Raw genomic sequence first — 15,593 nt, 5'->3', positions numbered from 1 at the left:
TTAGGAGTGGACATTATGCGGCCAGTCTAATAATGCAAAATGCAGCAGTCTTCCCAGTGCCATTTTTGGCTCTTGCAAGAATATCACTTCCAGTCAGTGCAATTGGAATGCTTTCTTCTTGAATAGGAGATGGCCTTTCAAACCCCTTTTCATAGATGCCCATAAGCAGTTCACGTTTCAAAAAATAATCTTCAAACTCATTGCCTTTTGTTGCAGTGACATCCTGCGTAAGATAATACAAATATCAGAGAAAATAATCAATAGCCTGTACATATATAAGCAAAAGGGAGACATCCAAAAACTTCTCTGAGACAGTTCAAAGAATTTGGGATACATTGTGCATATATACTAGAACATGAAAAGATAATAAGAGTAAGAACTCACCTCTGTCCTATAGCGTGTATCTGGAGCTGGTATATTCAATTGCGCCTTCCAATCTTGAGAACTAAACAAACAAGTGAATTATTTATATAGTGGGAAGTAGAGAACAGATGCAACAGTGAAAAAAATTGTTGACATGGCACAGTTATGCATTGAAAACACATGGTGGAGGGATTTGCCATTTTACATTGAAAAACATGCATACAGCAATGATTAGGTTCCTTTTTCCAGACACATGACCTAATCAAAGAACAGTCAGCAAGCTCATTAACATCAGCATGATATCACAGTAGAACTATGGTACCCAATGCAGCAAGACAGCAACCAAAATCAATTATCTAGCATTCGAGTACCCTGCGTGGTGTGTGTTGCCGATTCTACACCTAGCTAAACAAAGCACAAACAGGGTGGCACGGCACCAAGCAGAGGCCAAAACACGAAGGCGATGGGCAAATCAGCAAAGCCAGTACCTCGAGTCTACGGCGTCGAGATGCGACGCCGTCCTCCCCGCAGCATCTCCAGGCCCCGCGGCGGAGGCGGCGGCCTGGTCGCGCCGCAGCCACTGCTGGTGCAGATGCGAGGAATTCCTATGCGCGAGCTGCTGCTGCTGTTGCTGCTGCTGCGGCTGCTGGTGCTGGTAGTGGTGGTGGTGCTGCGGCTGCGGCTGCGGGTTTCGGCCGTAGTAGTTGTGATTTCCGCCACCGCCTCCTCCTCCTCCTCCTCCTCCGTTGCCGCCTCCGCCGCCACGTCCACCGCCGCCGGAGCCGTAGCCTGGCGGGTAGCGGGCTCTGGGCTGGTGCATGGCGGGATCTAGGGTTCTGGAGCTCGGGCGAGAGAGATCTAGGGTTCCGATGGTTTCGCCGTTGCGGCGCTCGTGGGTTTCGCTTTTGGACTTTGGAGGTGGATCCGGGAGCGTTGGGTTTCGAATGGGTAAGGTTGACAGGTAGGCTTGGGGAGGAAGCGGGCGGGCCATCTTTGGAAGCTTTCCGCTTAGAGCATGTGATCGAGAATTCAAATCATTCTAAAGAAAAAATTGCAAACTTTGGAAGTTTCTTTAAACACGATCCAAACACTATACAATACGACACTTCGATTGGTAGTAGTTTAGAATATATAATTATAATAATTCTCATGACTAATCTAATAATATTAACATTTGCTGATTTATATGAGTTTTAGCTATCGCTGATCATGGTTAAAAGGAGTTGAATTAGGACAAATTTAAATGACTTATATTTGGAATTTGAGAGAGTAAGAGGTTACACGTTGCTAATTTCATTTATTTTAAGGGAAGAAAATGTTTACTTAGAATTTTGGATCCTTGAAAATTATAAACTAGCGAGAAATGTATGCCATGCAAATTGAACTGTCAGCAGCTCAGCTTGGTGGCACGCTATCATGAAAGGAAACTAGTAAAGTGCATGTGCGGCACGCACATATTTTTAAAAAGTCAAGAAAGTAGGAATTCTATATTTTTAGACTGTCTAATAAATAATATTTTATATTTTGTAGCAAATGTGTAGATGCGGCAAGAGCATATTTCCAAATTAATTTGAAAAAAATCTATAATCAATTGGCTCACAAGGAAATTAAGCCAGCTCGGTTACAGTTGGTAGGGTAACCCCAAATTGAATAGCCCATAAAAAATACAGGATTCAGTTAATCACTTGCTAATTATTCTTATTTTTATTTATTTCTAAATTTAGAACCAAGCAATTACCAGCTCTTAAAGGGCTCCAAATAAATCACCAACTAATTTTCCCATGTATCAGTTGCACACACGTGTTTAAAAGTAAACATGTTTAAAAACCATTAATCATCAAATTATCACAACCCTTTCATGTCACACAATCCGGTGCTTACATGAAGATACGACCATATCGCCATACATCTTTAAAAAATATGGAGATGGAGCATGGGCTTAATCTGGGCATCTGTTTGCCAACATTTTGATTGTTTACCTTGGAGGCCTTGCCACCTTTACTGAACCATGCACAACAAGTAGGCAATGAAAGCCCATGCGGTTTTACCCTTCGTGAACCCTGACCAACTTCACTGAATCATTTTCCTTGATTAGCCAGTGGGTATGTTGATCCGGCATTGAAATTTCAAATGTGTGATATATTCTAGGTCTGTGAGGTTTAAGCATTAGATTTAAAGTGTACTCTGGGGAAACATAAGTTAATAAGCTCCTTGTGAAAATACATAACCTTATATACAAAGCATGGATAGAAAAATATCATAACTGCCAATGGCATGTTGAGGGAAAAAGAAAATAATTAAAGTACGAAGGCTACATAAATTAGTTTCTTTAATTATTTTCTTATGTTTGGTTAGCCATAATGGCATGCTTTCCATTTCACATAATACCCCAAAAATATCACAACTGAATAATGTGGAGCGGAGAAACGAGGATGCACATTTGCAAAATAGCTTAAAACTGTGAAGCACTGTTGTAAAGATAAAACATGAGCAGTAGAAGACAATATTCAAATAACAAATTTATAAAAGCGACAAAAACCCACAGATTAATTGATTATATAATCAAGTCAGCGAGGACTCACCAAATGTCCTAATAAAGATAGACAGAAAATGATTAATACTCTAGTGACCACAGGTCAACAGGAAAGCATATGCCAAGTGTGCATATTATCTTTGCATCATTAGCGCCTAATAATTGAGAATACAATTGTCATGATTAATAATGTAAAACCTATGCATAATTAAACAATTAGAATTATGCATCCTAACGTATACACACTGTCCTATTGAACTGAAATGGTGGAACTATGCATCCTAACATATACATTACTGAAGGAGAAGACATACTGTCCTATTGAGCTGAAATCCTAACATATACATTGCGTCATCAGGAGCCGCTGCTACGACCAACGAGCACCTTGACCATGTGTTCCATCCAATCAAGCTTGCTTCAGTCTCCACTCCGTGATGTCTATCTCCGGGCAGCAGTAGTGATCTTAAGCAGGGGCGTAGCCAGGAATCCCTTTTTTCTTTTTCATTGTTAAAGGGCCTGGCCCCTGGGCGCCCCCCCTCCGCCACTGATCTTAAACCTGGGCAGGGAGCGGGAAGGGAGCAAATCCAAGCAATATGAATCCTACTTGTGGCATGAAAGGCATCATCTACCAAGAACCATGTGCCCTGGTAGCCAATACTTTTTACTAACCACTTCAAGAACAAAAAAAAATATTAGTTCACTACGAAATTGATAGAATGCCTTCATTAACAAAACTCACTTGTAATCTAAGCAAGAGAGACACTGGTAGCAATCCCAGAGGTTCTAAACATCACAAATTCAGCACATGCGGACTCAATTGTCAAACTTCAGGAATTCTATTGCTGCTAAACTGACAAATTATATATGCCGATTGATGAGTGCAATGAATCATATATGGGTACGAGGAAGTACAGGGAGGGAAAAAATTCACCGCACCTCACTTGAAAGTCAGCAGGACACTGCCTGTGTTGCAGATGGCAGATCGAGCATGATGGTTCCATCCAAATTGACCCAACGAAATCCATCCAGGCCTGCACTGAAATATATGGTACATGGATAAAATAAACGAGCAATCTATCCAGTCCAGGCCATGTTTAGTTACTCCCAACTCCCAACTTTGACACTATGCAAAAAGAAGATTCCCCATCACATCAAACTTGCGGTACATGCATGGAGTACTAAATGTAGATGAAATTAAAAACTAATTGCACAGTTTTGTTGTACTTTGCGAGACGAATCTTTTGAGCCTAATTAGTCAATATTTGGACAATAATTCACAAATACAAACGAAACGCTACAGTGTGCTACAGTACTGTAACAGTAATTTGGCACCTCCCAAATTCCCCAACTAAACACGGCCCCAGTCCAAAGAAGCTTTTTTGAAAGATAGTCCAAACAAGCTTGAAGCTGCAAAAGAAGAAATCGATGTCTCTACGGAGGTACGTCTAGTCGTCTACAGGATTTAGAGGGTCATCAGACTCTCAATTCCGTGGTGGCCACTGGCCAGATGCTCGATTGGACAGCCAAGGATAACTGATGATTACTGATTAGGAGCACGACCTGAAAACAGCGTGGTATTGTCTCCTTTCTTCATCAGCGCCTTAGCGAGTTAGCATCCCCTGCTGCCGCCTCCTGTTCATGCCCCCGCTGCTCGCCGATCTCCTCGTGCTCGTATTCAGGGAGGCGGCGGTCGGTGATCACCAGCGAGGGAGAGTGCAACCGCGCTCGTCAGCGAGGGAAGTGTGACGGTGTCTTGAGCCTCGAGTCCACGACAGGTCGAGCCTGGCCCGTGAGCCGCCGTCACGCCTGCCGCCTCCTTCGTGAACAGCCACCACGAATGACTACTCTGCGGGATGTGGGCCACCGCCGCCACTGCTATTGCGTATGCACGTCGGAATGGATGAAGAGCATGACGACAATGGCGGCGTGCAACGTACAACCGGAAGCACGACGCGATGGGATGCATGGGCAGGCGGCAGCGCTGGAGCCGATCGTGAGGCCGGGAAAATGGAGAGGCATGAGAGAAGAGAGAGGGACATCGATCAAAGAAGGAAGCACACGAGCTGAAATGAATCAAAGAAGGAAACAAGAGCGTGATTGCAGGGAGGGCGATGCCGGACGGGTACCGTGGGTGGGTAAGTCTAAACGTGCGGTGAAAAAAAAAAACTGGGAGATTTGGCAGGATCATTTTCCTTCTCTCAATTTTCCGTCTCCCCCTCCCCCTGTCACACCCACCTTTTTACCCTGCCAAGTGGACCCTTTGCGAAAGATATTGGTGTATTACCTTGCCAAGTGAACCCTTGGTGTATATTTTGAGGTGGAAATTGATTTCGATTGTTTTGGATCTTTATACTAGTATATATAGATATAGATAGATAGATCAATTTTTCCGTCTCCCTCTCCTCCTGTCACACCCTGTCCTACCCTTTGTGAGAGGTATTGGTGTATATTTTGAGGTGAAAATTAATTTCAATTGTTTTGGATCTTTATTATTATTATAGTACATAGATAGGGAAACGACTAAAATTATCCTGGACTTTTGTCGCTGGTGAGTGGTGACTATGCTTGCCATGGAGGCCTGCAGTCTATCTCTGATGCACTTCATCGATGTTAGAATAGCGTACTGCCCATTCGAATATAACCTGATAGCAGTTGCTCGATCCAAGTCTGGTTCAGTTCTAATTATAAAAATGGTACTATGCTTGTACCAGGAGTATCTTTAGGAAAGGGATTAAAGGCAACCAGGCGCAAAGAGACCCGAGGCCCAACAAGCTAGAAGCGTGCGGAACGTGGCTCAAATGACGCCGCAGCCTACCTTCCCACCTCCCTTGGTCGGGAGTCGAGGGCCGCGGTCCTCCAAGTCCGATCAGATCGGGGTGGGGCCCTTGAGGGGCCCACAACGCCCCTCTCACTCCTTGACTCAAGAAGACCTACGCCGTACTGGAGGCATCAAATACGAACGTGGCCTCCTTGACTGCCCCACGCGCGGACGTGACCTGGCAAGGGTGCCGACCTTTGGCCAGGGGGTCCAAGGGTGAGGTTACACCCTTCGGACCGCCCAGGATGCTTCGCAGGTCGAGGCCACGCGCGGTCGTGCACACCCACGCGCCCCGACGTCATTATCACCCTCGCCGCCAGGGTGACCCGTCAAGGTCAAGACCCTACCCCCACGACGGGTCCCGTACAGGCTCGCAGGCAAGGCGGGGCCCAGCGCCAGGCATGAAGGCGTGGGGGGAAAGCCGGGACGAGCGGCATGCCCCGTCCATGCCACTAACCCAAGCCTGCCCACACATTACCGGTACGGACGTCAGCAACGGCTCCTGTCCCGTTCATTGCCACGGGGTTGGCGGCGGGACGGGAGCACTCCGTGGGACAGGCTAGGCCATGCGTAAGCGGCCCACGCCGCATAGGAGTCACTGTACAAGGCATGCGAAGCCCACGATCGGCCAAGGGAAAAGGACAAGGAAGCTTCTTGGTGCAAGAAACACCCGACCATGCAACAACCCTCGACCTCTGAGGTCGGGCCCCCCTCCATTTCTCGAACAAATTGTCGCCCGATCCCTGACCTATATAAAGGGAAACGGGTCTTCTTTCTCCCTGACTCACACACATTTTCGTTCACACACACACGCATCACACAAACGCTTGCTTGCAAGCACCCCCATTGTAAGCCCAGTGCACTCAATCCAAGGAAATGACTCCTGCTGAAACTGGACGTAGGAATCTTCCCGAACCAGTATGACCCCTTGTATCTTGTGTGCTAGCCATCGGAAGTGAGGAGAGCGCGGTGTATAATGACTGGTCGGCGGTACAAAACGCCGACAATCCAATAGCTAGATCAAATCCCAAACTTTATTATAATTGTTCGTGTGGCCAACAATTTAGCTGAGCGTATGATCCAATTAAGTAAGGGCATCTCCAAGAGTGCCAAAAAAAATTCCCAAAACTCTAATTTTGGGTACCAACCCAAAAAACCTTCCTCCAACAGTTGGCCAATCCTCTTCCCAAAATTCATGCACGCCCAAAGTGGATTTTATGAGCATAGGACCAGCTACCCACCCTATGATGTGGCACACTCTCAACCATCGGATCGACACTGGAGGGCTGAAATTAGGTGGCTCAATCTCAGCACTCTGATGTCGATCCGATGGCTAAAAGTGCGGGTGAGCAGTTGTGTAGCGGAACCACCTCGGATTAACTTAACTAAAGCACAGTTAAGTCGCTTCACACGCGACACTCATACCTTAATCAAGTTAACTCGATGTGCCGTCGGATTTCATCCGATTTAACCACTTAACAGGACCAAATTAGCATAGCTCATACGAAGGTGAGTGGTTACAGAGAATACAACAGATCCATCATTGGTTTAACAATTCATTACTCATTAGTTAAAAAAATCAGAGTTTTGCAAATGTTTGAAAGAAGACAACAGAAGGTAAAAACAAAGCGGAAGCTACTCGTCGGGGTCGGACGTCCCTGGTGAGGCCAGCCAGGACATCAATGATCCCATTCCCCGCTGTCCGAGGAAGGATCCCACTCGACCGTCCAACCCGGAGGGAGTTGGGGTGGCCAAGTGCCAGCAGCAAGCTCTGAAGTTGCAACTTCACCTGAAAAGAGAAGCCACAACAAGGCTGAGCTGCTAAGCTTAACAAGACTTAACCGACCGGTGGGAAAAGCTACTCCACCACTTCTAGACATGCAAGGCTCTTTGGCTGAGGGGTTTGTTTGCTAAAGCTCTATGTTAGATCCTTATTTTCAAGTTTTAGCTTAGATTCTAAGTTCATTAACCAGTCTATGTTGGTAACTTATACTAAGCAAACATAGATCCAACTTTATGTATATAAGCTCATCATCAAGACCATGTCATCATCAGACTCCTTCATTACTCAGTGTAGCATTGCGATCAAGCAGTCTCAAACTGTGAGAGGCAGACGAATCGATTCGAGTTCTTTAACCATGCATGGTGAACCTAACCTCACGACATCCATGCACCACCGAGGGTCGCTTCCTGTGTCGGACTTTCCCATCAATTCCCTAACCCGTGTCGGGTCCACTTCCTTTGGTGCAAGGTTCCACAGACCCGGCCTCTGCCGTTCTGTGACCACACTTGCCACCACGTGCGGCCGCAGGGGAACTTCATTTCAAGGACAGTGGAGCGACCGCTCACGTCCAGGTTCAATCAGGTACTAGGCTTCCCCATCCCATTCTGGGTATGAGATTAGTACTTTCAAACACTTGATCATGAACACCACCACTGTCGGGCCTTAACAGATTAAAATAAACAGACGTGGCGATCAGCCGACCACCAAAAGAGTTAACCATAACCCTGCCCCGTCCATTGTCCTTATAGTTGTAACAGAAGGAAAACAACCAACTCCTATAACTCGCGAGTGACAGGAAATCACTCGGCTTTTACCGATTCCTATTTAAGCATTGCAACTACTCGACCCAACAGACTAATGTTCATATCAAAGGAACTTTGTCATGCATCTATGGTTGCAAACAACTCCTATACGTAAATGCACAATCATGAGAAGGAAGGCATGCACAAGTTTGGAAAGATGGGTTCATGCTCTGGGGCTTGCCTTCAAGTGGAGGGGAGGGAAACTGGTCTTCAGCTGGGGCTGCTTTGGCTTCTGGGATTGGCAGCTCTGCTACAGCTCTGTCTTCAGGCGCCGGGTGTAGCTCCTAGACGCCGTCAGCGAGATGTAACTCTACATGAATGCAAATCCAGGAGTTAGCATTTAGATGGTTATTTCAACAATACTTGCAAGTTAAAGCTCGGACACTTGTAGCAAGGCTACAGAAAAGGTGGGAAAAGTTCACTTTAGTTGGTGGAGAACAGGATAAAAGGGTCGGATGGGGATAAACTTGTGATCTGACCCTTAAACTTGAGGAATAACTGTGTTGTGGGTCCTCAGATTTAACACCGGGGAATCCCCGATAATTTACACAGATACCCTCGAGTCAAGGAAAAAGATACAGCCGAGCCCTCGGGCGAGGCGGATAAGGGTCGGCGAAACAGACAGGGTCGGGCGAGACGGAAAAGGGGTCGGGCGAACCGGAAAGGGATCGGCAGCTTACCTTCAGGTCTACTGGTGAAGGCTTGGGGTCGGGAAGGAACAGACTTGGGCGGAAGACTAAAGCACTAAGGCTTGGGCGGCGGCGAGGTTTGACGGTGCTCCGGCGGCGGCAGAGCTTCTTGTGGGCGACAAGAGAGCTCTAGCACAGCGCGGAGGAGCAGATGGCTGGGTGGATTGGAGAGAAGTGGACTTGAGCGGAGAAGGAAACTTCTCAAGAGCTTAGCAGAAGTGCCCAAGTGCTCTCAGAGTAGGGGCAGCGAAACAGCGATGGCGAAGGAACTCCGGTGGGACTCTGGTTTTCCCTTTTATAGATGCGCGGAATAGAGAGATTTTGGGCAGCACGAAGACCGGGAAGAAAAGGATGGAGTGCGCTGCCATGGCGGCGATTGAGCGACGATGGGCGACGTAACAGAGCTTCGGAGACAGGGTCTTCGGCTATTGGGCACTGGAGACAAGGCAGCGCAGGCGCAATTTTATCGGGATTTAGATTTGGCGGAGGCGCGTGTGGGCTGGTCGCGTCGAGCGGCGGATTTGAGGGCGGCGACTTGACAGGCGTGTGATCGGAAGGAAGGTGCTGTAAGCGAGGTTGCAGCAGGCGAAGTGACAGGGCAAGCGGCAGCGCGAGCGAGCGCGAAACAGCGGCATTGCCGGAGCACGTCACTGGTGGGACGAGAAAAGGAGTTGTCGCGGCCGGAATCGGAGTTGGCAAGGACGGAATCGTCGTGGAGTGAGTTCGTGGGCGGCGCAACTGTAGAGAGGCGGAAAAGCCAGAGGGTATCGGGTCTTGCAACCGGGGATCCGGTGAGATGATGGGCACGGGTCGTGAGGCGGTCTGACGCAGCAGCGGCAAAACTCTGCCACGGCAGCGATGGGGCACCTTGGCGCGGCCGGCGAGGGTGCGAGTGAGACGTGACGAAGCAGAAAGGGTTGCAGGGGGCTTCCGCTGCAATTGGGGAGGAGGGCGCGTTGATCCATCCTGTCGCGACCGGCGACTGGGCGAGGCGGCAGGCGTCGGAGGAGTTGAGCCACGCGGCGGGGGAGCTCTGAATCGGGTGCATGCTACCCAGGGGCGTCTGCCTCGGGAGATCCGGGGAAAGATTTTCGGGTCCACCAGTCAGTCTCAGTTTCTCCACTGCTCCAAGCTTGGAAGGAACACTGCCTCTGAACTTAGAGATGAACCGGCGATTTTGATTGGGTTTTTCAGGGGTCGGGACTGAGAACCGAATTTGGAGCGCTTAAGCTCAGGAGAGTTGAGACAACGGGATTAGGGACTTTCGGTTGAAGATTAACTCGGCTGGTTAACCAAGGTCGTTACAAGTTGCCTCTATGTTCATAAAGTATAAGGACATGTACACCGGTATTTATGAGTCCATCTATACAGTGGCAAGTAAGCGTTGTTAGATAAATTGATATCCTATGTAACACACTAGCTTTGTTCCAGGGGCTAGTGTCCATGTCTGATACAACAAGGACTCAAGATAGGATCTGTACGTGTAGAGATAGACTAGAGATAGGTCTAGTTTGAATCATGTTCTTGTTGATCAAGTTGTAACACAACTCCATGTATTCTTGACAGCCTTGGTGCATATATAATATGGACCCGTGGGATGCGAGTTTGTTAACCACGTTTACCAACTTACCTTATACTTTTACATGGTAATCAGAGCACTCTTCATCTAGAGATCGTCTGTTGTCAATGGCGTCCTCTTCCTCCGCCATGACGCTTGCTTCACTCGGTCCTCAAGTCATCGAGAAGCTTACCAGGGATAATTATATCCTGTGGAAGACTCAGGTCCTTCTTCCCATCAAGAGGGGCACAGCTGCTAGGAATCCTAGAGGGATCCAACAAAGCTCCACTTGAAATATTGGAGATCGCTAAGACAAGTCCAAGGTGGCTGTCATCAATCCTGTGTACTCCACATGGCTAGCACAAGATCAGCAGATCCTCGCCTTCTTGTTCAACTCTGTCACCAAGGATGTGTTGGGACAAGTGGCGACCCTATCCTCGTCTACAAAAGTTTGGGTGGCTCTGGAAAATATGTTCTCTGCTCATTCTCGCGCGAGAGTAACTCATTTATGGATGCAATTGTCAACCTTGAAAAAGGGGAATATGACAACCTCAGTATACTTCAATAAGATGAAGGCGATGGCTGATGAGCTCACGGGTGCTGGAAGGAAGGTCGAAGATGACGAGATGGTGTCTTTCATACTCACAGGCTTGTATGGTGATTACAATCCTATTGTTACATCCGTTATGGGCCATCCCGATCAGATCTCACTCAGCAAACTATATGCTCAAGTTATGGCATATGAAACAAGATTGGAGATGCTTCGTGATAACTCCGGTGGCCAATATCAATCCTCTTTAAACTCTGTATCAAGAGGATGTGGAGGTGGCTACAACAACTGAGGCCGTGACAATTACCGTGGCCGTGGAGGAAATTATCGTGGTGGAAGGAGCACTGGTGGAGGCAATGGCAACCACACTAGTGTTAGGACTGGAGGATAGGGAAACTCCAAACCAAGATGTTAGATTTGTGACAGGCCTAACCACACAGCTTTGGAGTGTTGGTATAGGTATGATGAAAACCATCAAAACAACAGCAACAAGCCATCCAACTCCAGTGCAGCAACCTATGGCATTGACATGAATTGGTATGCTGACAGTGGGGCTTCAGATCATATCACTGGGAATCTTGAGAAGATGACTGTCCAAGACCAATATGGAGGTCGAGATCAAGTCTACTATGCAAACGGCCAAGGTATGATGATTAATAATATCGGTCATGCTATTTTGCAAACCCCTATTCGCAACCTTCACTTGAAAAATATTCTTCATGTCCCAAGTGCACACAAAAGTCTTGCTTCTCTTCATCGTTTAGCTCTAGATAACAATGTTCCTTTTGAATTTCATCCCAATTTTTTCCTTATCAAGGATCGAGCAACGAGGAGAATTCTTCATCAAGGGAGGTGTGAAGGGGGTCTTTATCCGTTGGTGTCATGTTCAAAAGAAGGGAGTCAGAATAAAGAAACATTTGCTTCAAGTAGGCCAACCACAGAGCGATGGCACAGTCGCCTAGGGCATCCAGCTTTTTTTATAGTCTCTCGTGTCCTTAAAGATCATATTTTACCTTTTGTTAGCAGTAATAATATTGATTTTGTGTGTGATCCTTGTCAGAGAGCCAAAAGTCATCAACTCCCTTATTCTATCTTTGAAAATACTTCTTCTGCTCCGCTTAAATTGATACACTCTAATGTTTGGGGATCGGCACCTACATCTGTTGGGAGGTTCACCTACTACGTAAGCTTCATTGATGACTATAGTAGGCATACATGGATATATCTCCTTAAAAATAAGTTCGACGTGTTCAATGTGTTCTATGATTTCGTTGAAAGAAAATTTGATAGAAAAATCCTAGCTGTGCAAATAGACAGGGGTAGAGAGTATGAGAAGTTAAATCTGTTCTTCCAAAAGATCGGTATTGTCTATTGTGTCTCTTGCCCCCATGCTCATCAACAAAACGGATCAGCCGAGAGAAAACATCATCATATAGTAGAAGTTGGACCAGCCCTCCTTGCTAAAGCTTCCATGCCTTTGAAATTTTGAGATGAGGCATTCCTCACTGCAACCTACCTTATTAATCGCTTGCCTAGTAAGGTTACAAATTTTAAATCTCTGATTGAGCTCCTTTGCTAAGAAAAACCCAATTACTCTTCTCTTCGAGTTTTTAGGTGTGCTTGTTGGCCAAATCTTAGGCCATTCAATACTAGAAAACTTGCTTTTCGTTCCATGAAGTGTGTTTTCCTTGGCTATAGCTCTCTCCACAACTGATATAAATGCTTGGATATCTCTACTGGATGAGTGTATATCTCTCAAGATGTTATCTTCGACGAAGAAGTGTTTCCCTTTGAAGCCTTGCATGACAATGCTGGAGCAAGACTCCGACAAGAAATCCTTCTTCCTTCTCATCTTCAAGCTACTAGCCATGGGGAAGCAATTAGCAATGATTTGATATTATCTAACCCTCATGAGTGTTCCCCTAGTGTTGATAATGATGCGCAGGAAGCACAGGGAATTTCAACCGGAGCTCCAGGTGCTGTCCGGGTGAATTTTCGTTTCCAGCCAGAGGCCAAAGCAACACGGAATCAGAGGTTGATCTACTGGCAGTGGCAGGCACGGAATCGGAGGAGGATCCTCTTGTCAGTGCGCTGCAGCAATCCAGCCAGCAGTCGCCAGGTCCATGTGGTGTGCAGTGATTGGCGCAAGAGGGGCTGCTAGCGTTTTGGACAGCTGTACCAGCGCCGGTGCCAGGGGGAAATCATTCCACTCCAGGATCAGATGTGGCCGGCTAGTCTGTGACCGAGACTACACAACAGCCGATACAACGAGCAAAAATAAGGTCACAAAGTGGGATTTTTAAGCCAAAATCTTTTACTGATGGTACTATTCGCTACACAGGTTTTTGCTCTACAGGAGAACCTGACAATTTAATAGAAGCACTTGCTGACTCGAGATGGACTCAAGCAATGAAGGAAGAAATTGTCGCACTTCATAAGAATAAGACATTGTGGCTAGTACCTCCCAAGCAAGGTGTTAATCTCATTGATTGTAAATGGGTCTATACGGTGAAAAGGAAATCTGATGGGAGCATTGATAGATACAAGGCTCGCCTAGTGGCAAAAGGTTTTAAACAAAGGTATGGGACTGATTATGAAGATATTTTTAGTCCAGTTGTGAAAATTGCTACTGTTCGATTGGTCCTATCTATAGCTGTGTCTAGAGGATGGTGCTTGCAACAACTAGACGTTCAAAATGCGTTTCTACATGGTGTTCTTGAAGCGGAGGTGTATATGAGGCAGCCACCAGGCTTTGAGGATCCAAAACAACCTAATCTTGTGTGCAAATTGGATAAGGCGCTATATGGATTAAAACAAGCTCCTGGTATGCTCGACTTAGTTCTAAGCTATATGATCTTGGGTTTAAGGCATCAAAATCAGATACTTCTTTGTTTATTTATTCTAGAGGCGATGTTACAATCTTTATGCTTATGATGACATAATTGTGACTAGCTCATCGCCAAAGGCTGTGACAGCACTACTTGCAGACTTAAGAGAAGAATTCGCCCTTAAGGATCTTGGAAATCTTAACTACTTCCTTGGCATTGAGGTTAGGCCGCACAAGATGTTATACATCCTTGGCATTGAGGTTAGGCCGCACAAGATGTTATACAGTTGTGTCAAGAAAAATATGCAAAAGACATCTTGACAAGTGTTGGGATGTTGCAATGTAAAGAATCACCAACTCCTGTTTCTTGGGTAGAGAAAATGTCAAGGGCAGACACAGAGTTCTTGTCTCCTGAAGATTCATCTCGATATCGAAGTACAGTAAGGGCTTTATGATATTTGACTCTTACTCGACCAGACATAGCCTTTGCTATAAATAAGATATGTCAATTCTTGCACGCGCCAACAACTTCTCATTGGAGTGCAGCAAAGAGGATACTAAGATATGTCAAAGTTACCGTTAGCATGGGATTGAGTATAAAATTTTCACATCCAACTTTGGTCAGTGCATTTTCTAATGCCGATTGGACAGGATGTGTTTGATGACCGCCGTTCGACGGGAGGTTCTGCAGTCTTCTTTGGACCTAATCTAATCTCATGGAGTGCAAGAAAACAGCCTACAGTTTCAAGATCCAGTACAGAGGCTGAGTACAAATCATTAGCTAATGCTACTGCTGAATTGATTTGGGTAGAAGCCTTACTGCTATGTGATTATTATGATTATTAGAATGGAATTCAATTCCAAGAATCCAAATGGAGCCTAATAGGAATTATAGGTTTATAGGGTAGGGTATGTTCGCATAAATTATGTGTTCATAGGGCATTCATAGCCTCATCTCATCTCACTTTATCCCACCAATCAAATACATGCTTAATAATCAAATATATAGATATGAGCATCTGCATTTGTAATCTGAAAAATAATGTTTAAATTTTCATCTTTATAGGTACATCGGCATAGATGCTTTGCAGGCTCGTCACCATCAAAGAATAGCAGAATCAAGGTATGTTGTACGGAGTATGTACACTAGAGATGTTTTGTACAGCAACGTGATGCCAAAAAACCCCATGAGGATACAGGACACGCTGCAGGACGCGGCGCGCGCGCCGCAAGCAATCGTGATTCGTGAGCAACCCGGCGGAGCCGTGGTCCTGCTACGTGCTACCCCAGGCCGAAGAGCCTGGCGGGCGCCTGGCCCCTGGCGCGGTACCTGGCCGCCGCCTCCTCCGCGCGGATCACCTCCTCACCGCGCCGCGCCACGGCCGCCGCGCGCTTCTCCTCGGCAGCCCTGTGCACCGCCACCGCGCTGTTCTTCAGCTTCTCCGCTTGCGCCGCCTTCTTCATCTCCAGCTGCTCCTGCACGCACAACATGTCAACACGTCGCCGGCGCATCGGCTGTGACCGACGGTGACTGGAAACACGAACGCACGCACGCCGTTGGTTTTCCATGAGGGGCTGTTTGGATACGAGGTGCTAAACTTTAACAGTGTCACATCGGATGTTTGGATGCTAATTAGGAGGACTAAACATGAGCTTATTATAACACTAA

At 46.6% G+C, this 15,593-nt stretch overlaps 2 protein-coding genes across 2 annotated transcripts in view; both read right to left on the bottom strand.

The window, feature by feature from the left end:
• Positions 1–1,329, bottom strand: part of LOC101757677 (DEAD-box ATP-dependent RNA helicase 12) — a gene marked incomplete in the record, with an annotated part of 4,392 nt that extends 3,063 nt beyond the window's left edge. The window contains 3 exon segments of the mRNA XM_012843146.2: positions 32–223; positions 385–445; positions 852–1,329. Coding sequence (XP_012698600.1) covers positions 32–223; positions 385–445; positions 852–1,183 — 585 coding nt within the window.
• A 13,628-nt stretch (positions 1,330–14,957) lies between these two features.
• The window catches only part of LOC101757277 (remorin), a 2,854-nt gene continuing 2,218 nt past the window's right edge, over positions 14,958–15,593 (bottom strand). Inside the window, exon 5 of the mRNA XM_022822951.1 lies at positions 14,958–15,400. Within this exon, the coding sequence (XP_022678686.1) occupies positions 15,206–15,400 (195 nt within the window). The 3' untranslated portion in view covers positions 14,958–15,205. The remainder of the gene's footprint in view (positions 15,401–15,593) is intronic.

The sequence above is a fragment of the Setaria italica genome, chromosome IX, assembly GCF_000263155.2.
Source record: "Setaria italica strain Yugu1 chromosome IX, Setaria_italica_v2.0, whole genome shotgun sequence".
In the NCBI taxonomy this organism is placed as follows: Eukaryota; Viridiplantae; Streptophyta; class Magnoliopsida; order Poales; family Poaceae; genus Setaria; species Setaria italica.
This window is presented reverse-complemented; position numbering and strand designations above follow the sequence as displayed.